This window comes from Pygocentrus nattereri, chromosome 29 (genome assembly GCF_015220715.1).
Source record: "Pygocentrus nattereri isolate fPygNat1 chromosome 29, fPygNat1.pri, whole genome shotgun sequence".
NCBI classification, from domain to species: domain Eukaryota; kingdom Metazoa; phylum Chordata; class Actinopteri; order Characiformes; family Serrasalmidae; genus Pygocentrus; species Pygocentrus nattereri.
Window position 1 is genome coordinate 2,422,288 of NC_051239.1, and position 25,309 is coordinate 2,447,596.

At 41.6% G+C, this 25,309-nt stretch overlaps 2 protein-coding genes across 3 annotated transcripts in view; both read left to right on the forward strand.

The window, feature by feature from the left end:
* The window catches only part of LOC108412123 (E3 ubiquitin-protein ligase TRIM39-like), a 5,735-nt gene extending 196 nt beyond the window's left edge, over positions 1-5,539 (forward strand). Inside the window, exons 2-7 of the mRNA XM_017684024.1 lie at positions 192-275; positions 390-497; positions 1,457-1,564; positions 1,816-1,923; positions 2,401-2,840; positions 4,911-5,539. Of these exons, the coding sequence (XP_017539513.1) occupies positions 265-275; positions 390-497; positions 1,457-1,564; positions 1,816-1,923; positions 2,401-2,840; positions 4,911-5,428 (1,293 nt within the window). The 5' untranslated portion in view covers positions 192-264 and the 3' untranslated portion in view covers positions 5,429-5,539. The remainder of the gene's footprint in view (positions 1-191; positions 276-389; positions 498-1,456; positions 1,565-1,815; positions 1,924-2,400; positions 2,841-4,910) is intronic.
* A 4,678-nt stretch (positions 5,540-10,217) lies between these two features.
* Positions 10,218-23,476, forward strand: LOC108412132 (E3 ubiquitin-protein ligase TRIM39-like). 2 transcript variants are annotated; one of them, XM_017684042.2, is made up of 9 exons: positions 10,218-10,310; positions 10,546-10,629; positions 13,595-13,702; positions 14,127-14,219; positions 15,314-15,406; positions 16,514-16,606; positions 17,698-17,790; positions 20,710-21,128; positions 21,291-23,476. In XM_017684042.2, the coding sequence occupies exons 2-9, from the start codon at positions 10,619-10,621 to the stop codon at positions 21,806-21,808; spliced, it is 1,428 nt and encodes a 475-aa protein (XP_017539531.1). In that variant the 5' UTR covers positions 10,218-10,310; positions 10,546-10,618; the 3' UTR covers positions 21,809-23,476. The 2 variants fall into 2 exon arrangements, with proteins under 2 accessions (XP_017539531.1, XP_017539533.1); XM_017684044.2 differs by lacking the exons at positions 15,314-15,406; positions 16,514-16,606; positions 17,698-17,790.
* Positions 23,477-25,309: the final 1,833 nt, after the last annotated feature.

The following is a 25,309-nucleotide window of genomic DNA, read 5'->3' on the forward strand; positions in this document are numbered from 1 at the left end:
TATCAGATGCTGTTCAGTCTGGATGGTCTACAGTATGAAGGTGCACCTGCTACTGTGCTGAGACTGAAACAATGTTAAACCGTGATGGACTGTCCATTACAGACTCCTGTAGTTCTGTACTGTAGTATCAGCTGTGATGATGGATCTGATCTGCTGTTCTGTATTGATCACTGATCTAAACTCCTCATCAGCTGAAGACAGGCCAGAGCTTTGATCCACCCTGTACGGTGACGACATCCAGAAACGAGCTTCCCAGAAGAGGAAATGGACGTGAGGTGAGACACTTCAGTGTTCAGATACATTTACCTTGGTAAATTCAGTGTCTGATTGAAATGCAGGGAAAATGTCGAAAGTTTCCACATAATAACTCTTAAATATTTCTCCTAAAGCACCATGATCAGCAGACCTGAGTCACCTGGCTGTAAATCTGAGGCGAGTGGCTGGTCAGCAGAGCAACCCATTGACTTTAAAACAGCGAAACCGCTGGACATTAAAAGGTAAAAGTGAAAACCTTTTATATCTGTTATTATGAATTACTTTCCATCGTATTTCTGATGATTTTGATCGATTTAAATGAACTCACATCTATATCCTAAGTGAGTGAGCTTTTAAATACAAATGGATAAAACATTTACATTTATGGCATTTGGCTGACGCTCTTATCCAGAGCGACTTACAATTTGATGATTTTAAACAGGCAGGCCAAGGCGGTTTTGCCCGAGGACTCTTATCGGTATAGTGTAGGGTGCTTGCCAAGGCAAGGGATTGAACCCCAGTCTACAAGGCAGAGGTGTTACCCACTACACTAACCAACCACATAATATTTTGCTACAAGATGGGAGAAAATTTTTATTTTTATGACATTTTAAGCCTCACTGAGGCTGGATTTGAAAGCGGATGTCCAGAAGCATTTGAAAAACTTCATGAATTAATGTTTCCTACACTCTTAAAAAGATGGTTCTTCAAGGGTTCTTTAGTAAAGAAAATAGTTCTAGATAGAACCATGAACACTGCAAGAACCCCTTGCACGATTAAATGGTTCTTTGCATTTCCAAAAAGGTTCTATATAGAATAGTACATCCTCCATCAATCTGGAGAACGCTTTCATAATGCGAAGAGCCCTTTAATCATGAAAAGGATTCTTTCAGTGTGCATAGTCTATCTAGAACCATTTTCTTTACTGAAGAACTCTTGAAGCACTTGAAGTGTACATTCTACTTGCTTCCTCTATCGGTGGTTGGTTAGTGTAGTGGTTAACACCTCTGCCTTTTACACTGTAGACTGTGGTTCAATCCCCCACCAGGGTAACCACCCTACACTGTACCAATAAGAGTCCTTGGGCAAGACTCCCAACACCACCTTGGCCTCCCTGTGTAAAACAATCAAGTTGTAAGTTGTTCTGGATAAGAGCGTCTGCTAAAATGCTGTAAATGAAGGTGACTGTTTTCTTTTGAAGCACAATGATGGTGGCCAGGCCAGGGTCACCTAGCTGCAGGTCTGAAGCGAGTGACTGGTCAATGGAGCAGCCTATTGCATTTCGACCAGATCCGTGGGACCAGAAAAGGTAGAACGGATCATCTTTAAAAAACAATAATGTAGTGATTTAAATCATTTGAGAGACCTCGATCTAGAACAGGGGTGGGGAACTGAGGGCCGGCGTCCAGCACAGTTTGAATCAGGTGTGTTTAAGCAGGAAAACCGCCAAACTGTGCAGGAATCTGGCTCTCCCTGATCTAGAGCTATGATCAGTGAGGTCATGTGTGCATGAAATAAAAACAGAGACACTTTGTTTGGTGCTTTCATTTTCCCTTACAGCACAGTGGTTGCCAGGCCAGGGTCACCCAGCTGCAGGTCTCAAGCAAGTGACTGGTCAATGGAGCAGCCAATTGCATTTAATGGAACCGAACCTCTGGACACGAAAAGGTAGAATGCATCATTTTTAAAAACCAATCGCACATATCTAAAGCTTTAATTCCATCTGTGAACTTGTTTGTGACCAAACAAAACAGAAAGTATCAACACAAGAACAAAGTATCAGAAAAAGGTCCCTCTGTTTGTTTTATGTGCTGATTGTATGTTTTGAAAAATACAGTCACAGGTTGTTTAAGATTTTGGACGTTTATGCATAAACATCATATCTGCGTATCCATTAAAACCTAAAAATAGGTTTTTCTAGGACTCTTATTGTGAAGGCGGAACAAGCCTTTGTTTTCATGGCCTTCGTGGCTTCATGAGATGTCATAAAAGCTCCTGAAGGTGTAATGTTTAGGTGTCCCAATACTTTTGTCCATATAGCATTTCTATAGCTACTAACCCACCACTTGAAGAACCACGTAAAATGTTTAAGCTTATATAAACATACAACATTAATATAGTGCCTAAAATGCCTTTATCCTTTAGTCTGCTGTCTGGAGTAACATCAACTGCAGACAGCGGCGTGTCTATGACGACTGACCAGTCACGTGAAGAACCTCGAGAACACAGGCTGAGCTCTCATTACGCTGAGGCTGGAGACGTGGCCTGTGATCTGTGTGAAGGAAGGAAGTTAAAAGCATTCAAGTCCTGCATGACCTGCCTTGCCTCCTTTTGCGAGGCACACGTCAGAGATCACTACACAGTGGAGGCACTGCAGAGACACCTACTGGTGGAGGTCACCAAAAACCTCAACATACTTCAGGAGAACGCTCAGCTGAAGAAAATAATCAGGGAGGAACGGTCAGAGAAGACGGCCCTGAGGAAAGAGGTCACTACTCTGAGGCAGACGATCTGTGAACTGAGGCAGACGATCTGTGAGCTGAGGCTTCCTGACTTCATCTGCAAAGGGAAGATACCTGCAGCAGGTGAGTGAGCAACCAGGAGAAATGATGGTTTCATCTAACGCAGGTTGTAGAGGTGAGGCTGTGCCATGTGCTGCACATCTGAGCATGGAATAAACGGTAATAACCTCACGGACCTTCAAAGGTTCTAGAGGTGCACAAACCAAACGACTAGTCAACCCATAAAGTTGGTGCCGTGAGCAGGTGTTGATTAGGGCCCAACCGATATGGAAATTTTGTGGCCTTCTTAAGGACGGTTGGTGAGCGATTTCCTCAGCTTGGCTTATCAAGACCACAAAGGCTGATTATTGGCCAAATTACGAAGACGTAGCTACAGGAAATAATGTGTTTACAGATCGGTGATTGAAGTGCTCCACTGCCGGTCCCAAGCCCGGGACAAAAGAGGAGGGGTGAGTGAGATCTTAAAGAAACTAGACACAAATATATCACAATAGTAAATAAAAAAATGTAAATAAAAAATAAGTAAATAAATATGTTTATGAGAGGAAAGGGGGAGTCACCAACATTAATCAACATGGTCGTTCTGTGAGAGTCATGAATGAGCTCTCAGCCTGAAAGTCTTTCTGATGGTGGCGCTACAGTAAAGCTCCTATCCATCATCACCAAAACAAGACCTGTGGTCATTAATGTTGAGAAGTAAATTTGAGAAGATTTGTATGAAAAATTCAAGATAAATTCGTTCTAATTTAAAGGTTTGGCCTGATGGTGGCGCTAGAGGACAACTCACTGATTTTCAAGGGGTGATTTATGTATTCAACAAATAAACAAAGTGCCTGTCACACAAACGTGGTCAGCACTATTCTGTAAACCATTTTCTGGAGGTAAATGTCAGAGGGACCCCAAGGACCAAATTTGTTATTATATTTGAGGACGATAGGAGGGTTAAAGAGGCAGTTTGCACTGCTAAAGCTCTCTGATAATGATCAGGTAATGCTGCCATCATCCTAACGTTTGCCCGGCTTCAAACCGCCATCGGTTACATTTTTTCAGCCGTATTACAGCTAAAGAACATGTCGGCGCTGACGTAGCTCACTTGTTTGAAAGGTTTTGGCTGTGCAGTAAGCTGTAGCCAGTGTAAACGGAAGATGTTCGTATTTACGATCACCCTGACGTCAAATCCGTGTTCCTCGTCTTTCTAATAAACTGTCGAATACGGTGTAAAGCTGCTATTGTAGCCGTTAGCGTTAGCTTAGCATGCTACTGCTTCACAAACCACAGCACAGGTTCAGTTCCGGCTCACTAACAGTTCGCTGGCAGAGCTCAGGAGACGGAGACTCCGATCTGTTCGGGTGGATCTCTTTCTGTGGGATGAGCTGTCGGCTGAGCTTCACTAGCTCCACTGCGCTGTGCTCATCAGCACAAAGGCTAACGTTAGCTTAGCGAGCAGACTTCTCCCTATGGCTGGACTATATGGTGATATTTATCGCTGTCATGGTAAATTACTGCACAGTTTGCCATCATATATGTGTTGAGGATGTTTTGAGTATTTAAAAACACTGAGCAGCTGCAATTAGTCCAATTAGTCCAATTAGTCCAATTAGCCCAATTAGCCCAATTTATGATGTTCTCCATCCATTATGTTCTCACAGATTATTCATGTTTAAATGCACTGTTTTTATCCAGTTTATCAGATGGTAGATCACTGTAAAGTGTAGCATCTGCTGCTAGCCTAAATTAAACAAACAAACAAACAAATAAATAAACAAATGAATGAATAAATGAATGAAACGCTGCTCCAATTCTTTTTTGATTACCACGTACCTGGGAGCTCCAGTGCACCACACTCGCTTGTATATATACTTATTTAATATGTATTTATCTGTTGATCTACGTGTGTTTACACTTTGCACTACGTTGTATTACTATTTTTATTTCTTTTCTCTCTGATCGACTCTGAGCCAATGCAGCATCATTCTGTCTAAGTCTAAGTCTAAGTCTAAGCCTAGCCTCTCATAAACTACTAACAAAATGCTTTTTGCTGTTTTTAATCGTCATGCAGTCCGTACTGAATTCATGTCTCACCACATGCCGAGCGCTGTGAGCCACATTCTGTTTCTTCTGTTCTCTTCTCAGCTGATCTGGTGTTGGATCCTGACACGGCTCATTCCGCGCTTGTGTTGTCTGACGACGGTAAACGAGTGCGGCTGGGGAAAGAGAAACCCCTCGATTACAGCGCGCCGAGATTTGACAAATCTGAGTGCGTTCTCGCCACCGAAGGCTTCGGCTCCGGGCGGCACTACTGGGAGGTGGAGGTCAACAGAGAGTTCACCACCGGGGTCACCAGAGAGTCGGCTCAGAGGAAAGGGAGGTTCAGCTTCTCTCCTGCTCGTGGCTACTGGTGTCTCTATCACTTCAGACAGTCCTTCACAGCTCTGGAGGAGCCCAGCAGGCGCCTGCCAATCGACGCTGTGCCCCAGGTCTTGGGGGTCTGCCTGGATGTGGATGAGAAGTGGGTCGTTTTTTATAACGCTGAGACTAAAGCTCACATTTACACATTCAGGCAGATGGAGTTTGGAGACAGAGAGAAGATCTACCCTGTATTCACCACCCTGGAGAAATCAGTGGGCCTGAAGATTAAGACTGTGAACTGAAACGGTGATTATTGATTGGTCGGCGATCACGCTGTGGATAACATTCATTTACATTTACATTTACAGCATTTGGCTGACGCTCTTATCCAGAGCGACTTACAACTTGATCATTTTACACATGGAGGCCAAGGTGGTGTTAGGAGTCTTGCCCAAGGACCCTCATTGGTATAGTGTAGGGTGTTTGCCCCGGTAGGGATTGAACCCCAGTCTACAGTGTAGAAGGCAGAGGTGTTACCCACTACACTAACCAACCACCATTCATACTTCAGGACTGTTCAGTCTTTATGACCTGCAAACCCAATAGATTTACTCAGCTGTTAGGAACAAATGTTATGTTGTTATGGGCAGAACTTAAGGCCTCAGCGCACGTCTTGCAGAGACGACATTCGTCTGGCTTCAGTGAACGATGTGACGTAATTGCTGAGAAAGCGAACAACCGCAGACGTCATATGGAGGCTGATTTGTCTGTAAAAAAGAGGCGTGCCATCAAACAAAGACGTACGACTTTCAGAAGCTTCTGATATCTCACCGCGAAACGTGCTTTTGTTAAATAAACAATGAATCTCCTAAATGTGAGATACTAAGTCTATTGTTTGGTAGTACTGACTAGCACTGAGCACCAGAACACACAGGTTATCTTCTATTCAGGTTCACGCGAGGACGAGGCTGGAGGCGGCTTTCCATTCACCAGCTGCTTGTTCGAATTTCCCCGTTCCACCTTAAAGGGTGGCAGTGTTCCGACGTTCTGAACTCAAACGTTGCCACAGTTAGAACGGTGAAAGAATCGTTTTCCAGCGGTTAGACCGCGGAGAGTACGTGTGAGGAAGCCTCTCCAGGCTGATTGGAATCCATAATCCCGATTAATCCAAAAACACAAAAACCAGAGTCCGAGTCGAAAAACAGCCCAGAGGTCAAAACACAAGAAAAGTCCAAAACCAGCCAAAGAACCAAAGGGAGATCCAGAAGCAGTGAAAGAGCACAGAAAAGAGTCGAGGCGATCAAAACGCCAGCAGTGAGGAGACGAGGCTTGGCATGCAGGTGGACCGGCAGTACTTGCTGGAGGACCTTAAATAGGCAGGTGAAATGAACTGCAGGTGAGGGGTCCGGGTGCAACTAGGGAGAAAGTCCGTATTCAGATGAGGCTGACCTCTGGTGGTGAGGACGGGCATTACACCTGATGTTTCGCAAGAGGCGCTAAGGCCTTAAGTCTCGTCTGCTACAGCTTATTATAACCAACTGGAGTCAGCTGAGACGGCTAGCTAGGGTCCACCTTTCCTTGCAGTCATCATTATCTGCAGTTGCCTAACATTGCCTCAGGCCTATGAAGGGGATTCATGTATAAACATCTTTATCCATCTAGAAAATGTCAGCTTGAGTTAGTCTGAGTTAGCTACTGTTATCTAGGACTTCATGCCATTTATGATGTTGGTTCATCAATAAACGTGTTTATTTTGTATGCCATTCCATGTTCCCCTGTCTTATTTCTTTTCCTGTCATGAGGTTTTGTGGCGGCAGCTGCTCATCACTGCGCTCTGCCAGGTCTGTTGGCCTTTTCAAGCCCTGCTGAAAAACCCACAGAGAGCACTAAGTGTTTCTGTTGGGCTCCTGATTGTTCCGTCATGTGTTTTGCCTTTTTTAATGGGTTTATATCACAATGTAAAGGATCCTAATGGTTGACCAGTGGATGAGGCCAAATGCGTTTGATGGTTTCCTAATGGAATCTAAAACAGTTCTACAGGAAAATAGCGCCCTCTGTTGGAAAACTTTAAGCCTATTAGATTCATTCCTATGAGAAGGGTCTGTTTCAGCAGGAGGACTTATGCTGTGTTTAACTGAAGCTGGTGACTCAGAATTTGTCACCTGCAACCAGGAAAAGCCCATTAAAATGCCCCCTCCGCTGGAATTCCTACTCAGAAAGTTGGAATGGTGTTTTGAGCTCAGCGTATAACAAGGAACCACATAAATCAGTCGACACACAAAGTAGGTGGTTGAATATAAAACACTGACCATAAAGTTCAGTTTTGGGCAGTGGTGGACAGTAACTGAGTAACTGAGTATCTGAGTAACTGAGTAACTGAGTATCTGAGTATCTGAGTATCTGAGTAACTGAGTAAATGTAATTAGTTTCTGTACTTTAGTATTTTTGGTGTATCTGTACTGAAGTTTCTCCGTTCTGGACTTTCTCCTTTCACTCCACTACATTTCAGAGTCTAATATCCGACTTTTTCCTCCTACATTCTGAGAAATCTGTCGTTCCTTTTGGTTTCTGTCTGTATAAAAACGGCACATGTCAAAACGAAAGAAGCGCAAAGCCAGAGCACCAATCAGGGCCCAGCGGTCACTTTGTTTAGAGCTGGTTTTGACCTGTTGGTCATACCGACCCAGTGCAGCACGCGGTTCAACATCAGCGCAGCAGCGTAAAACTTTGGGAGAGTCTGTTCAACATAAATGATGAACTAACCTAACTTTATTACTCTTTTAGTACTTTTACTTTATACTTAAGTACATTTGAAGGTAAATACTTTAGTACTTTTACTCCAGTGGAGGTCTAAAGGAGGAACTTCTACTTTTACTCTAATACAGGGTTTGTGTACTTGCGGTTTGTGGTTTTGAGAAAGTAAATATATAATTAATATTAAAGTCATCACTAATATCACTCACGTTAGCTTGTTGCTAACATTAATGTTACGTGCTGTCATGAAGCTAAATTGCAGCTTAAAATTGATGCAGTTGAAAGTTTGACTTTCCATTTCGAAACTGATAGCAAGAGAGCAGCCGTCCACTGTCGGCCCAATGATGGCAAAGCTGGCGATCCACTGGCATTGCGCCGAGCATTTTCCAGGTGGACCACTGGTGCAGAATATTAGACAGAATTCCAGGTATCATTGCTCATTTTCCACTCACAGTCCAGTTTACTGATTTTTCCTTCCTCCTTTCTTTAGTTAGACTTTTTAAATTAATTTGGTCAGCAACTTTCTCCATGACATCATTTTATATCAGGCCTAGTCATGATTTTCCTCTCTCAGGAATATTTGTCCTAGTTCATTTCCCAAAATAAAAGTCTCAGTGCATTAAAAGCCGTTTGAGGAGAAAAAAATAGTTTGATCTTGCATGCAGGACAGTAATCTGGGTGGTCCGGGGGTCCCAGCAGTGGCAAACAGTCAGCGGGGTGTAGAGCTTATTAAGCCAGCGGACGGATATATTAGCTTATTATCTGGGTAAATTGAACTAGACACATTGAACTGCTCAAAGTGGCCTCTGCTCACAGGGAAAGTCCCAGCCTTCAATAAAAAGAACGGGTCAGTTTGCTGGTAAAGCCGTAAGCGGGAAAAGCCCGATCCCTGACCGCTCAGTAGCCAACACAAGGCATCCGTTTCTGTTTGTAATGTGAGCCAAAAAGTGGGAACTATATTTGATCAGATTTTACCGGTAATTTCAAATCTGGTTATGAACCGTTAATGTGGCCTCCAGTTTCGCTTTCTAGGCCTCTCCTCATTCAAAGAGACAGGAGGTGGTGTAACCAGGGGGTGGGGGGGGGTCAAGTGCACAGACTCATACAACACAATCTCCAACAATGTGAGGACCCATTTCACAATTTCAGCACACAAATGGTTCAGGTGTTCCATATCGGACCATTCCCTTCACTGAGGAACCCCTGAAGAACCGTCTTTCTAAGAGTGGAACTGTGTATGACAAGCGTTTTAACCTTTCTGGACCTCCCATGTTCCCATGTCCAGCGGTCAGCGCATATAAACAAACGTGGAGACCCTGAAAGCAAAGCTGGATATTTAGGCTACAGGCTGCAAATAAACTGTAAATATAAAAGAATAAATAAATAAATCCCATGAAATGATGAATTTAAAGCGTTTACAAGCATGTAACAGAAAATGTTTATCATGCAGACAGTTTTACTGTGAATACTATGCATCCGTATGCATGACGTTATTATTATTGTTGTTGATGTTATTATTAGTAGTAGCTTTTATCTTATTGTTATTATTGTTATTATTATTATTATTTTTTGTGTCTTCATCTTTTGTCATATTAATACAATTTGTGTCCAATTATTATCATTATTATTGTATAATTACTGTATTGTTTTAATAAACTGTATATCTATTTGTTTAAAGGCTCAATATCCAACATTTTTCCTGTCTCTTATTTTTCTCCCTGAGCTCCACTTACAGTATTTGTATTGTTTTAAGTACCAAAAACAGCCATAATTTATTTTACCATTATCATTTTCTAACCTCTCTTGATTCCTTACAATGAAACAGGCATTTACTGAACCTTTACAGCCGATATATGTAAATGACCTCTGTCCTGATTGGCTGTCCTATTGTGCATACATCAAAAAACTCCCTATAGCTTCAGTGTGGCTGGGCAGGGCTAAACTCTTATAGGCTGAACTGGCTATATGTACATTCATTGGCTTTTGTGACATCACAAAAACAGTGGGCTACATATACTGGAGAGTGAACAGTGTGTTTTGCTTTAACAGCATTTATTTTTTGTGATATGGGCTCTTTAATGTGTTCAACTTTCCCAAACCAGGGAAGGAGGTGACCTGAAATCTGGCCGCGTGACTCTCGGCTGTGGGTTTCTACGCGTTTAACTGGTTGTTCTAATTCTTTTATCAGCTCTACAATCAGAGAACCAGCATCCAGTGCTGTGTTCTAGGAAAACAAAGAGGTTTCTGAGAACTCGTCCTACTTTACCTTCCGAGCAGATCCGGAAAATCGACATTCCATCAAAACAGGAGCAACTCTAAACTCCGCCTCCTCTCATCTCAGACAACAACGTCCCGGACGAAGGATTAAAGGAAAGCTGTAACTATCAGAACAACTTGGATTGATTATAGGAAAACGCCAATGATCACGTGGTAAGACTATTAGACCTGATGTTTATTCCGTCTGTAGTGTTTAATATCCGATGCTGTTCAGTCTGGATGGTCTACAGTATGAAGGTGCACCTGCTACTGTGCTGAGACTGAAACAATGTTAAACCGTGATGGACTGTCCATTACAGACTCCTGTAGTTCTGTACTGTAGTATCAGCTGTGATGATGGATCTGACCTGCTGTTCTGTATTGATCACTGATCTAAACTCCTCATCAGCTGAAGACAGACCGGAGCTTTGATCCACCCTGTACGGTGACGACATCCAGAAACGAGCTCCCCTGAAGAGGAAATGGACGTGAGGTGAGACACTTCAGTGTATTTTAATCATTCATAATCCGCATTAAAGGAATGGATTGGTGAAAAATCACCTCTCAGTCCAAATGTATTAAACAGGCCAAGACATACTTGCTTCTTTACTTAACGCCCTGGAGCTTTGAGGCTACTGAAATAAGTCTGTTACCCAAAGAGATTCTGAGATAAGGAGGTCACGATTTCGAGGTCCCCAAAAAGACGTAAAGTACGGTACTGTACTGTTTTCTTTGTACGTGTGATTCTAAGACTTACTGAAAGATTCTTAACCAGAATTTGTGAACTGAATAACAAGCCTCACTGGTTTAGCCTGGCCACCCTCTGTAGGAAGAATGTGCTTTTAAAATACGCAATCTTTTGTTTTTTATCGTTATTGTTCAATGTGGTTTCCTTGAAAATGATACCTTAAAGTTATCCACCAGAAGTCGTTCAAAACAACTTGGAAATAAATCTGGTTCCATTCACCGCCATTAAAAGTCGAGGTTTTGGAGTCACTGTGCTTCATGAACTTGGACCTAAAATGTGATCAGATCTTCATTTCAGAGCTTCCAAATCTTTATTTGAGTCACGTCAGTAGATGAAGAGAACCCACAAATAACACAAACACAGTTTTTCATTCATTTGTCGAACAAAGTGATTCAACGTTATATATTTTGGTTGGCAAAAGTACGTGAAACTACAGAATGGTCAGTTTGGTGTAGTTAATTTTAGGGTCAGGAGGTTTGGTCAATAGGATGTGAGTGTGGCTGGCCTTCAAGTCTTCAGCTGGTCTAGTCTTTACCACTCATGTTTGTTAGTAAATACTGAGGAAAATCTTGGAAAATCATTTGACTGGAAGAGGTGCCAAATGTATTTCTGAAGAATGGAGACTTCACCCATCCACTGTCAGACAGATGAGTCAGTACCACTGTTACCCTCCCTGGAGTGGTCACCAACCAAAATGTCTCCAAGACTAAGGCATATAGCATTCTGGGATACCAAGAACTCTACAATAACGTATAAGGATCTGCAGGTCTACAAACTCTGTGTAATGTCAGTGTTCAGAGTCCACCACAAGACAAACACTGAACAAGGGTAGTATGTATGGAATGACACTTTCCAGGAGAAACATCTCTGCTTGTTTAAAGCTTCCTGAAGACCACCTGGATGATCCAGAAGAAAACTGAAATAATGTTTTGTGCAGGGCAAAAATGGATCTTTACAGCTTAAAAACCGAATACTGCGTTCCAGCTTAAGAACCTCGTCCCAACTGTGAAACATGGTGGTGGCAGTATCACTGCTTAAGGCAGAACAGCTTGCTATCATTTAATGGAGCTATGAATTCTGGAAGAATGTTGAGGCATCCTTGCACTGAACCTCAACAGAAGGTAGTCATGCTGACGTACAACAATCCTAAAGACACCAGTTAGTCTACAAAGAATGGTCAAAGCAGAAGAAATGCTACATTTTGGAATGACCGAGTCAAAGTCCAGACCGTAATCCAAAAAAAATGTTGAGGCAGAACCTGTGTGCAGCCTTCATTCAAGAAAGCCCACCAACATAAAACGGGTGAAGCAGTTATATAAGAAGAAAAGGGCCAAGATTCCTCGACGTCAATGTTCAGCACTGATCAACAGTTAAGTTTTTGGTTGAAGTCATTGCTGCTCAAGGGGGTCACACCAGTTCCAGAAAGCAGAGGTTCACACACTTTTGGCAACAATGACATTTAATAATGAATCACTTTTAATAAATGAATGAAAAACTATATATTTGTCTGTGTTATTTGTTTTATTCGGTTATCTTTATCTATTGTTACGACTTTAATGAAGATGTGATGACATTTTAGGTCACTAAGATATGAAAGTATTAATTTAATTTCAAAATATTAATTTATTTCAACAATGACAATAGCCACATTAATGGCAGCTGTCAAGTTGAAATTGTGTGCGTTCTCAAGATCTTCTGCAAATGTACAGCAACAGTTTTAACACTCCATTCAAATTCCATGTTGTGAAAAAGTTAACGCGTCCTCACTTAATTATGACATATGTCTGTTTACTTTAATACACAATTTCTATATATTTACTGATTTTACCATTTTGCATTTTGGGGAAAAAAAAATAAAGCCTAAAATATAAAATGTGCCATAACTTTTGCACCAGCCACATTTATATCTATCTATATATTTATATAAAACATTTTTTTTACTGTTTTAAATTCAGTAATTAAATGGTAGTTGTGTATTAATAGTGCAGTAGTGTGTCTCTGTAGAGGACGTTCACATATTTACACTCATAAAATCAACAAAAAATGCAGTTTGATCAGGAGCGCACAAACTTTTGCACACGCCTGCACCCTCTGTTTTTGTGATGTCATTTTTTCTCACCCCCTGAAATTAAACAATTAAACTGTGAAGCGAAGCTGAAGTAGAAAGTGGCGCGGCGTCTGTGAACACTAAGGATCTTTCGGTCTGAGTGAAGTACGAAATGATTATTATTAATAATTATTAATAATTCCACCACTGAAGTTCTACAGCTGATAAACTTGTTTTAGTGGATATTTTAAGCGATACTTTAATTCCACCTCTGCATTTAACCCATCTGTGAAATGAAACACCACATACACACTAGGGGGCAGTGAGCACACTTGCCGGAGCGGTGGGCAGCCCTATCCACAGCGCCCAGGGAGCAGTTGGGGTTTAGGTGTCCTGCTCAAGGACATCTCAGTCACAGACTGTTGGCTCTGGAGATCGAACCAGCGACCTTCTGGTTACAGGGCCAGTTCCCTGACCTCCCGCCCACGACTGCCCCGAAGCAAGCTGTGAATAATGTTTCTGTCCCATTCGAGTCCCAAACAGCTCGTTGTAGAGATTCATCGGTCAGGATGCAGCACTGGAGAAGGATTTAAAGAGAAAACTGCATGCGTTTGATTTTTCACACGGTAACACGGTAACAATTCTCACTGTTTTCTCCTGAAGCACAATGATGGACAGGCCGAGGTCACCAGGCTGTGAGTCTGCAGCGAGCAACTGGTCAGCGGATCGACCTATTGACTTTAAAGGACAGGTGAACCCAGAGGTTAAAAGGTAAACAATCTGCTGTGTGAACTGCTTTACGTTGTAGCAGCTTTGCTCATTTCAATTGAGAACTAAGCACAGACTCTTAAAACAGGTGTGTTTATATACGCATTAGCTGGCCATGCACTGGCTATGTGGCACATTTGGTAAAATTTGGTTATTTTGATTATTTTGGTTATTAATTTTACTAGAATACCAGTAACTTTTCTTTTCAGACCTTTGTGACCATAAATACAAAAATGAGTAGACAGGACAAAACAATAGTGACCTGCTGGTTCTGTGAAACAGTAAAAATGAGTGAATGTTGCCCTGAAACAGAGCAGCCTCCTCATCCGTTTTCATGCACTGTAACTTTTAAAGTCAGCTTCTAAAACATTGTTAGTTTGCTCATAAGAACTTTTACTGTTTTCCCTTGGACCACAATGATGGACAGGTCAGAGTCCCCCAGCTGTGTGTCTGTAGTGAGCAACTGGTCAGAGGATCGACCTATTGACTTTAAAGGACCTGATATCCAGGATATTAAAAGGTAAACAATCTGCTGTGTGAACTGCTTTGCACTAAAGCAGCTTTAATTATTTACATTTGTTGGGAAATAAAACCACAAAGTTTTCACTGCTTAAAGGTGGAGTCAGTGATTCTGGAGAACTATTGCTGATATTTGAACACAACAGCAAAAGAAACACACTCCTCCCTTCAGCGCTCCTTTAGAGGCCCCACCCCCCGAACGGCGCTGGGCAGACAAACTTTTCTTTTCAGACCTTTGTGACCATAAATACAAAAATGAGTAAACAGGACAAAACAATAGTGACCTGCTGGTTCTGTGAAACAGTAAAAATGAGTGAATGTTGCCCTGAAACAGAGCAGCCTCCTCATCCGTTTTCATGCACTGTAACTTTTAAAGTCAGCTTCTTCTTTACCGGCTTCTTGATTACATTTTCCTGTTCCCCCTTAAATGGTGTAGCAGTTACATTCTGGTGGGAAAATTCTAACAAGAGGCACCCGAATGTAACTACTGCATCATTTAAGGTGGAGCAGGAAAATGCAAATGGGAAGTCACTTTCGGCCCTGTCAGCACCCGGAGGACTCTCCGCTGCCAAAATTCCCTTTCCTGATCTAAAATCATCTTCAGATCTTCTCCTCTTTGGCTGTTTCTCAGCCATCTGTCCTTTTTGGCAATGCGTGGAGCTCAGCATGTTGCCCCTCCCCTTCCCACTGTGCATGAGCACAAGCGAGACGCCCCCTGTTGCTGAATGTTGTTCAGTTCAGTACCGACAGCTAGCAGGCCTTGAATTGCATTACCATTACTTACTGCCCCTTTTAGTGTAAAACAAATCCAATTTTGACCTCACTGGCTGAGTACTTAGAAGAACTGAACTGAAGAACTGAAGAAGTCACATTTTTATTTATTTTTATTTTGTATGTCATCGTTTTAAAGTTAAATGAAAAGATTTCAAATCATCAGGAGTTTAATGTGGAACGTTAAGAATTGTTACAACATTTGAGAAAATGGAGGGAAAACTTTGTTCATTTGATATTTAACCTTAAAAAATTTTAATAAAACATTGTTAGTTTGCTCATAAGAACTTTTACTGTTTTCCCTTGGACCACAATGATGGACAGGTCAGAGTCCCCCAGCTGTATGTCTGCAGTGAGCAACTGGTCAGAGGATCGACCTATTGACTTTAAAGGAACTGATATCCAGGATGTTAAAAGGTAAACAATCTGCAGTGTGAACTGCTTTACGTTGTAGCAGCTTTGCTCATTTCAATTGAGAACTAAGCACAGACTCTTAAAACAGGTGTGTTTATATACGCATTAGCTGGCCGTGCACTGGCTATGTGGGACATTTGGTAAAATTTGGTTATTTTGATTATTTTGGTTATTAATTTTACCAGAATACCAGTAACTAAGGTTTAGAGTCACTCAAAGCCAAAGGAGTTTAGTCCAACGTCTAAGTTCAGTTAAAAGTCCCAAATGTGTTTTAAACTCAGTTTGAACCAGCTCAGTAGATGATCCCGTTATGGTGGACCTCCATCAGCTCCATGATTATCCATGATAATAATGACCTTGTTGACACAACACAATATTCTTGGTCAGGCACCAGTGCTTGATGATAGTATCCTCACCTGGAACATTAACAGCCTGATAAAGCTCCTTTTGCAGCACGATGGAGGATGAGTTGAACTGTAAAGAGAAGGTGAAGTAGAACGTGGTCCAGTGTCCAAACCAAAATAATCTTAACTCTGTTGTTCCACCACTAAATTTGAACATCTACAGCTGATAAATGAGTGTTTTGGTGGAGGTTTAATGGGTTTTAAGTCATTTTTCTGTCATTTATGAGTCAAAATCAGCTAACTGTATATTTTTGCTTCAACATCCAAGATGCAACACTGTAGACACACATACAATTGTCAATATATAGTGCATAGATTTTTGTATATAGCAATTGATGCTCTTTATAGTCATATTTACAGCTTGCTGAGTGCTGAGTGGGAGCTGGAATTATGGAATATAATAGGATATTAACTATAAAAAATTCAGAGTAGGGCTATGAATATTTCACCATGTTTTAATGCTTTGAAAGGTTCTGCTTACAGAAATGATGTGAGGTATGCATGTCATTTTTATCCAGCCCAAATTTCTAAAAGCTTAACAACAATTCTGGGCATAATCAACGTCTCAGGCGGTCGACTATATTAAATTATTATTAAATTATATTAAATTAAATTAAATAATTTTTCACATTAAAAATACAGAAAACATTTTAATGTTTCTCATAAGAAGTCTTAATCTTCTCTCCTGGACCACAATGATGGACAGGTCAGAGTCCCCCAGCTGTGTGTCTGTAGTGAGCAACTGGTCAGAGGATCGACCTATTGACTTTAAAGGACCTGATATCCAGGATATTAAAAGGTAAACAATCTGCTGTGTGAACTGCTTTGCACTAAAGCAGCTTTAATTATTTACATTTGTTGGGAAATAAAACCACAAAGTTTTCACTGCTTAAAGGTGGAGTCAGTGATTCTGGAGAACTATTGCTGATATTTGAACACAACAGCAAAAGAAACACACTCCTCCCTTCAGCGCTCCTTTAGAGGCCCCACCCCCCGAACGGCGCTGGGCAGACAAACTTTTCTTTTCAGACCTTTGTGACCATAAATACAAAAATGAGTAGACAGGACAAAACAATAGTGACCTGCTGGTTCTGTGAAACAGTAAAAATGAGTGAATGTTGCCCTGAAACAGAGCAGCCTCCTCATCCGTTTTCATGCACTGTAACTTTTAAAGTCAGCTTCTTCTTTACCGGCTTCTTGATTACATTTTCCTGTTCCCCCTTAAATGGTGTAGCAGTTACATTCTGGTGGGAAAATTCTAACAAGAGGCACCCGAATGTAACTACTGCATCATTTAAGGTGGAGCAGGAAAATGCAAATGGGAAGTCAATTTCGGCCCTGTCAGCTCCCGGAGGACTCTCCGCTGCCAAAATTCCCTTTCCTGATCTAAAATCATCTTCAGATCTTCTCCTCTTTGGCTGTTTCTCAGCCATCTGTCCTTTTTGGCAATGCGTGGAGCTCAGCATGTAGCCCCTCCCCGTCCCACTGTGCATGAGCACAAGCGAGACGCCCCCTGTTGCTGAATGTTGTTCAGTTCAGTACCGACAGCTAGCAGGCCTTGAATTGCATTACCATTACTTACTGCCCCTTTTAGTGTAAAACAAATCCAATTTTGACCTCACTGGCTGAGTACTTAGAAGAACTGAACTGAAGAACTGAAGAAGTCACATTTTTATTTATTTTTATTTTGTATGTCATCGTTTTAAAGTTAAATGAAAAGATTTCAAATCATCAGGAGTTTAATGTGGAACGTTAAGAATCGTTACATTTGAGAAAATGGAGGGAAAACTTTGTTCATTTGATATTTAACCTTAAAAAATTTTAATAAAACATTGTTAGTTTGCTCATAAGAACTTTTACTGTTTTCCCTTGGACCACAATGATGGACAGGTCAGAGTCCCCCAGCTGTATGTCTGCAGTGAGCAACTGGTCAGAGGATCGACCTATTGACTTTAAAGGAACTGATATCCAGGATATTAAAAGGTAAACAATCTGCTGTGTGAACTGCTTTGCACTAAAGCAGCTTTAATTATCTACATTTTTTGGGAAATAAAACCACAAAGTTTTCGCTGCTTAAAGGTGGAGTCAGTGATTCTGGAGAACTATTGCTGGTATTTGAACACAACAGCAAAAGAAACACACTCCTCCCTTCAGCGCTCCTTTAGAGACTCGCGTATTTTTATTTTTATGTGTTTTTTAATGATCTTTTGGAAATCTTTTAGAGTTAAATTAAAAGATTTAAAATCATCATGAGTTCATTTTTTTAATAAAAAATGCTGTCCCACCTTTTCACGTCACTAGCAAAACACAAAGAATTTTAGGCTGTGGGTGGAGCCTTATTTCAGTGGTGAGCAGTTAGATCCCTTTTTTTTTAAGTAAATGTGTCCCAAAGTCTGAGAATCAGTGTGGAACATTAAGAATTGTCATTACATTTGAGGAAATGGAGGGAAAACTCTGTTAATTTCATATTGAATTTTGTAATGAAACATTTTAAGGTTCTTCATAAAAACTCCTACCAAGCAGTAGTGCAATAATATCTACTATTCTTACTATTACTACCACCACAAAATCAATTTTAAAAAGTTTGGACAGTTTGTGAAACACTAATAAATACAAAAAAGCATTAATGTTTTAAATTATGAGTTTCATTGTAAACTTAATTTTGGAAATAAATGCTTATTCCTAAATTTGATGCCTGTAACATCCCAAAAAAGTTGGCACAGGAGCATGTTTACCTCTGTGTAACAGCATCTTTACCAGCACTTAATAACCGTTTGTGGGCTTCAGCTGCACAACCATACAGGGCCTTTGTTGTCGTATTGTGTTGCTCTAAAATGTGTTCAGTGAAAATGTTGCATTTACAGATGTGCTGGTCATTCATTAATACCCCAGATGCTGGATTTAAAACTTTATGCTGGTAACAATCCGGATGGTGCTCGTCCTTTTTTGTGTTGAGAATACGACATCCATTATTTCCATAAAAAATCTGAAAGGTGCTCTCGTCACACCACAATGCAATTAAATTGATAAGATAAAACATTACATCTAGTTTTTGTTCTGTTTTTGTTCTAAGTAGATTTTAAAATGTTTATGATGTGGCCTACTTTTCTTTGGCTAGTCTTTGACCTTATTTTCTACCCATGTGCCATGAATGTTCCCTTTAAAAACAGAAACTAAGTCATTTGATAACAATACATCCTAAGAAATACAAAATTCAAGCTCGATTTAATAAATACATATGTAAAATAAAAAGCCATATAGCTACAAACTCTATTTCCAGAATAGTTGGGACATTTTCTTAAAAGCCAATAAAGCAATAAAAACAAGAATCTGTGATTTGTTAATTCCTCTAAACCATCCAAAGTCCAAAGTGTTTCACTGACCAACTTAAGTGAATTTTGTAAATATAAATAAATTTGAAGTTTGACGCCTGCAATGCATTCAAAAAAGTTCTGTTTACTTCTGTGATACATCCCCTGTTAATGGTCCTTTTAAGCACACTTTTTAATTGTTTGGAAGCTGAGGATACCGACTGTTGTAATTCCGCGAGTGGAATTTTTGCTCATTCTCGCTTGACACAAGACTTCAGCTGCTCAGCGGTCCGTGGTCGTCTTTGTCTGATTCTGCTCTTCAAGATGCGCCATGCATTTTCAATAGGAGACAGACCTGGACTGCAGACAGGCCTTTCACTGATAAAGGTCTGCATGGTTACTTTCCATAAAACCGTCTTGACAGCACAGATTTCCAGTGTTTTCAACCATCTGAGGTGAGCTGAGATGAGCCCAGAGAACTCGGTGGCGTTTCTGCGTAGAATCGATGTATAGCTTTCTCCTTGTGTGATGGTTTTAAATTGCAGCAAAGGCATAATAAGGCACTCAAGAAAAGAACCATCAAGACATAAAGTAATAAACAAGGTATTAAACTTATTAATTACTTAACAAGCTTACCATATAGGCAACATGGGAGCAGTGCTGGTTGTACAGTCTAACAGCAGCAGGAAGGACCTGCAATGGCTTCCTTCACACACTTGTCATGGGGTGGAAGCTGTTCTCCAGCATGGATGCTAGTCTAGCTAACATCCTCCTGTCTCCCACCGTCTGCACTTGGTCTAGGGGGGCTACCAAGGACCGAGCTGGTCCTCTTAATGAGTCTATCAAGTCTCTTCCTGTCCGCAGTTGAGATGCTGCTGCCGCAGAAGATCACTCCATAAAAGTTGGTTGATGCCACCTGAGCAGTCTGTTCTGGCCTTTCCTGTGAAGTCCACTGTTACTTGACCAATCCAGTGTACTATAGATGTGAAAACCTGTATAATTATAAGAGTTCACTCTCTCATTGTCTGTTCTGCGGATGTTCTCGGTAAGTTCTGAGCATGTGACCAATCATGATCCCCTCACCTGTTTACTAAGAAATGTTAAAAAAATGGCATAACTTGAATATTCTATAAACCTTTCACTCTTATTCTGGCCCAGTCCCAACTTTTTGAGTGTGTTGCAGGTACTAAATTCTAAATTTTCTCAAATTCTAAAGTTTCTCAGCCTAAATATTAAAACTAATTTCTTTGTACTTTTGTCAGTCAAACCCAGGCCCCTCTTGCTGTGAGGCGACACTGTGCCGCCCCTCAAGAAGTGTATTTTAACAAAATTCTTTTAGAATAAATCTATATGTGGTGTTATGAGAAAGAGTGGGTACATGCATGCATACAGTGTGACAGGAGGTCAACGCTGCTGTTTTATTCATAATTAAGCAGCTAGGATTTCATGTAATAATGATTATTTCTGGTCATTTATGTTTTTATGGGTTTTTTTTAATTACACGTGTAATATGGATTCTAGCTATGTATTGGCTTAATAAATGTTATGTAAACTGGATATTATCTGAAAGTTTATTTTATTATTTTTTTAGTCTGGTGTCTGGGAGGTTGTCAGCTGCCTGTAGCTATATGTCTATGGCTACTAACCCACCAGAGGAAGACCCTCAAGAACACAGGCCGAGCCCTGACTACGCTGAGGCTGGAGACGTGGCCTGTGATCTGTGTAAAGGAAGGAAGTTAAAAGCGTGCAAGTCCTGCATGACCTGCCTTGCCTCCTTTTGTGAGACACATGTCAGAGATCACTACACAGTGGAGGCACTGCAGAGACACCTACTGGTGGAGATCACTAAAAGCCTCAACATACTTCAGGAGAACGCTCAGCTGAAGAAAATAATCAGGGAGGAACGGTCTGAGAAGATGGCCCTGAGGAAAGAGATCACTACTCTGAGGCAGAAGATCTGTGAACTGAGGCTTCCTGACTACATTTGCAAAGGGAAGATACCTGCGGCAGGTGAGTGGGACAAAGCATGATTCCGTCTAGTGAAGACAAGGGATTGTTGGGTTCCACACACTCTGACCTTAAGAACTCTCAAGGCTATAAGTACGAGTGCAGCCACCGTGCAGAATGTCATGATACTGGATAAGTAAACATTCTGTTATTTTCTCTTCACAGCTAACTTGACATTGGATCCTGAAACAGCTCACTGCACACTCATCTTGTCTGATGACAGAAAACGAGTGCGACTGGGGGAAAGGAAAACAGTCAATCACAGTGCACAGAGATTTGACAAGTATGAGTGCGTCCTCACCACTGAAGGCTTCAGCACTGGACGGCACTACTGGGAGGTGGAGGTCAACAAAGAGTTCACGATTGGGGTCGCCAGAGAGTCGGCTCAGAGGAAGGGAAAGTTCAACTTCTCACCCAGTGTGGGTTACTGGTGTCTCTATCACTACAGACAGTCCTTCACAGCTCTAGATGAGCCCAGCAGGCCCCTGCCAATCGACGCTGTGCCCCGGGTCTTGGGGGTCTGCCTGGATATCGATGAGAAGTGGGTCATTTTTTATAACACTGAGACTAAAGCTCACATTTACACATTTAGGCAGATGGAGTTTGGAGACAGAGAGAAGATCTACCCTGTATTCACCACCTTGGAGAAATCAGTGGGGCTGAAGATTAAGACTGTGACCTGAAATAAATGAATGAGCAGGCTGTAGTTGGCTATGACATGCAGTAGTGGTTGCAGCTTGATGTGATGCGTCATCCTATTATAAGCTGAATCAGGTGTGTCCATCTACCCCAGATTTAGTCAACCAGCCAAGACGTTGTTGCTGCCCAAATTTTGCTTCTTTACTGTAGCGCTGGGGCTACAAGGCTAATGTAGCTAATAAACATTTAAAGTCAATAGCCACCCAAGTCTTTTACGTAAATATCATCCCTCACATGTCTCTCAGACCAAACCCAGGTCTTCATTCAGGTGGAACAGACCTGAGACAGTAGATGTGGTTTGGGACACTAAGACTGTGAGCTATAAGCATCACTGAGTAGCTGAACGCTGCAGTTAGCTGTTTTAGACGACAGGTACGGTGCTGTGCTGAACTCCATCCCATTATGCAACCAGATGAAATCTACAATCAAGATTTCTGTTGTTTTATGAACATCATTTTTAGTGGAATTAGGCACAACATCTGCTAAAACAGCTGGTTGCTGTTATCAGCTATGTGATGAAGTTTTGTTCATATTTATAGCTCCCAGTAAGTCCGACAGTCCCCTAAACCACATTTACAAGGCTGTACCGCCTTAATGAAGACCTGGGTGCGGTTTATACAGGCTCAGATATATATTTATGGAAAAGACTCGAGTAACTGTTAACGTCTAGTGTTTGTTAGCAACATCGGCCTCGTAGATCCAGCTCTAAACAAAAGATGCAAAATTTGGACCTGACATGTCTTGGCTGAGCACCAACGTCTGGGGTCAGTGGACAGTTGTGTACATTTGATTTTTGGCCAAATCAGTCCTTTACTAGCGTTTTGTCTTGTATTTTATATTTATTGTATATTTGTCCTGCTCTGATTGGCTGTGATGTACTACGCCTTGTTTAAAAAGCCATTAGGTCTATTATGTGGCAGTAGGAGCCGCTGACTGGGCAGATGTAATTGAAAGGGCTTAGGTTAGATGCTTCAACCATTTTAGCAAGTTATCACATACCAATATATGATTTCATGTTACCCAACTATGTAACAGCCATGATTACAGCATACCTTCTGGTTTTCTTTACAAACTTTCCTGTAACTTTAATCTTAGCTACCTGATCAACACTTTCTGTTATCTATGCTTCCTTCACCTATGCTGGAGTTCTGCTTAGTCCTGGACATGCAGGGCTGCAGATTCAACTTCAGTTGTTCCCTTCAAATCCTTTAGTAGCTGCAATGACACATTTGCTTACTGACAGCCAGAAACAGCACAACGTTTAATCATTTTCCCACAATTTCCACTCCAATAACTCTGGACACACTGTCTGCAGGAACAACACTCCACATCACTTCAACAGGAATGGGCGGGGCTAACCTGCTGTGAAATGAGTGGGCGGGGCCAGCCTGCTGTGCACTGAATGGGCAGGGCTAACCTGCTGTGTGCTGAATGGGTGGGTGTGGTTAAACTGCTGTAGGCTTTAATTAATGCCAATGTCAGTTGTTTTGATTCATGTCAACCTTGGCTCTTTTGACGTAGCTGAATAGTTCAGAGTGAAAAAAATCCATTTTATTTTAAAAATATGCAAAACAGCTTGCGTATTGATTTTTTTCTCAGGTTACGTTTTATTAACAAACCATTCCAATGCAAATAAAAAGCTGTGAGTCCAACAACGTGGTATTCGTTTGGTTTAGTACTTCTTTACATTAAAGTGTTGTCTTTACTTCCACTTTACTTCCAGCAGAGTGGACTTTAACTTCAATTTATCAACAGGCTGATAAAACAGCGTTAGGGCTGGGCATCGATCCCGTCTTTTCAATACCAAAGCCAATACCAATACCAAAAACTCAACCACTCTTAAACAGACATGAGCGTGAGGTCCAAGAAGTGGGTGTGGCTTAGAGCATATATTTGCATGAGATCCTTCAAGTGGGTGTGGCTAAAAGCAGACATAAACATGGGCTCCTAGGAATGGATGTAGCTTGAAGCAGACATGAGCATAAGGTCCTAAGCGGGTGTGGCTTAAATCACATATGAGCATATTTTGCTAGAAGTGGGCGTGGCTTAAAGCAGACATGCACACAAGGTCCTAGAAGTGGGTGTGGCTTAAAGCAGACATGAGCATGAGGTGCTAGAAGTGGGTGTGGCTTAAGGCAAACATGAGCGTGATGCGCTAGAGGTGGGTGTGGCTTAAAGCAGACATGCACACAAGGTCCTAAAAGTGGGTGTGGCTTAAGCAGCTGATAAGCTTAACAGTAACAGAAGAAACTATGAGTATTCATTGATTTAAATAATTAGTTTGTTTACTTAAATATTAAAATAATTATTAATGTGCATGCTTAAAGGCTTTTTGTTTTGGTTTGCATGGTGATTGATGCAGGATGTGTTGTACCTGGTTCTACATAGCACTGTTTGGAGAATGGTTCCATTTAGCACCAATAAGGGTTCTGTAATTCCACAACCCACTTTGGTGCTATATAGAACCATATACAACATATCCTCCATCAATTCTGAAGAACCATTTCACCACTCAAGCATGAAATGGTTCCATATAGAACTCAAGGTACTAAATAACCATCGTCTTTACCAAAGAACCCTTGAAGAACCACCCTTTCTAAGAGTGTACGTTAAAGAGGAGCTCCACTTATAACGTTTGTATAGTTTTATGTACTGCTTCTGTTATTGTGCCTGTAAGACTGATATATGTAAATGAGCTCTGTTCTTATTGGCTATCCTATTGTGACACATTCAAAAACACTGGGCGGGGCTAAATTGATGTAGGCTGAAAAGGTAGATATATAAACAAATGTAAATGAATTGCCTCCCATCGACCCACCACCAATGGGGGGGGCAGTAGTAGGGGTTCGGTGCGTTGTGGATCGGGCAGTGTCCAAAGGCGTGGACCTTGGCGTTCTGATCCTCGGTTGCTGAAACTGGCTTTTGGAACTTGGAACGTTACCTCACTGGCGGGGAAAGAGCCTGAGTTGGTGCGCGAGGTTGAGAGATACCGGCTAGATATAGTCGGGCTCACCTCAACACACAGCTTGGGCTCTGGGTCCAATCTCCTTGAGAGGGGCTGGACTTTATTCTTTTCTGGAGTTGCCCATGGTGAGAGGCGGCGGGCAGGTGTGGGCTTTCTCATAGCCCCTCGACTCGGTGCCTGTATGTTGGGGTTTTCTCCGGTGGACGAGAGGGTAGCTTCCCTACGCCTTCGGGTTGGGGAACGGGTCCTGACTGTTGTCTGTGCTTATGCACCGAACAGCAGTTCAGAGTACCCAGCCTTCTTAGAGTCCTTGGGAAGGGTGCTTGAAAGTGCTCCTCCTGGAGACTCTATTGTCCTACTGGGGGACTTCAATGCTCACGTGGGCAATGACAGTGAGACCTGGAGGGGTGTGATTGGGAGGAATGGCCTCTCTGATCTGAACCCGAGTGGTGTTCAGTTTTTGGACTTCTGCGAAAACCACAGTTTGTCCATCACGAACACCATGTTTGAACACAAGGAT

Excerpts from the sequence above, each read along its gene's own strand:
- LOC108412132 (XM_017684042.2), top strand. Across the intron at positions 16,607-17,697 it reads GATATCCAGGATATTAAAAG|GTCAGAGTCCCCCAGCTGTA; the intron begins GTAAACAATCTG and ends AATGATGGACAG. Across the intron at positions 17,791-20,709 it reads GATATCCAGGATATTAAAAG|TCTGGTGTCTGGGAGGTTGT; the intron begins GTAAACAATCTG and ends TTATTTTTTTAG.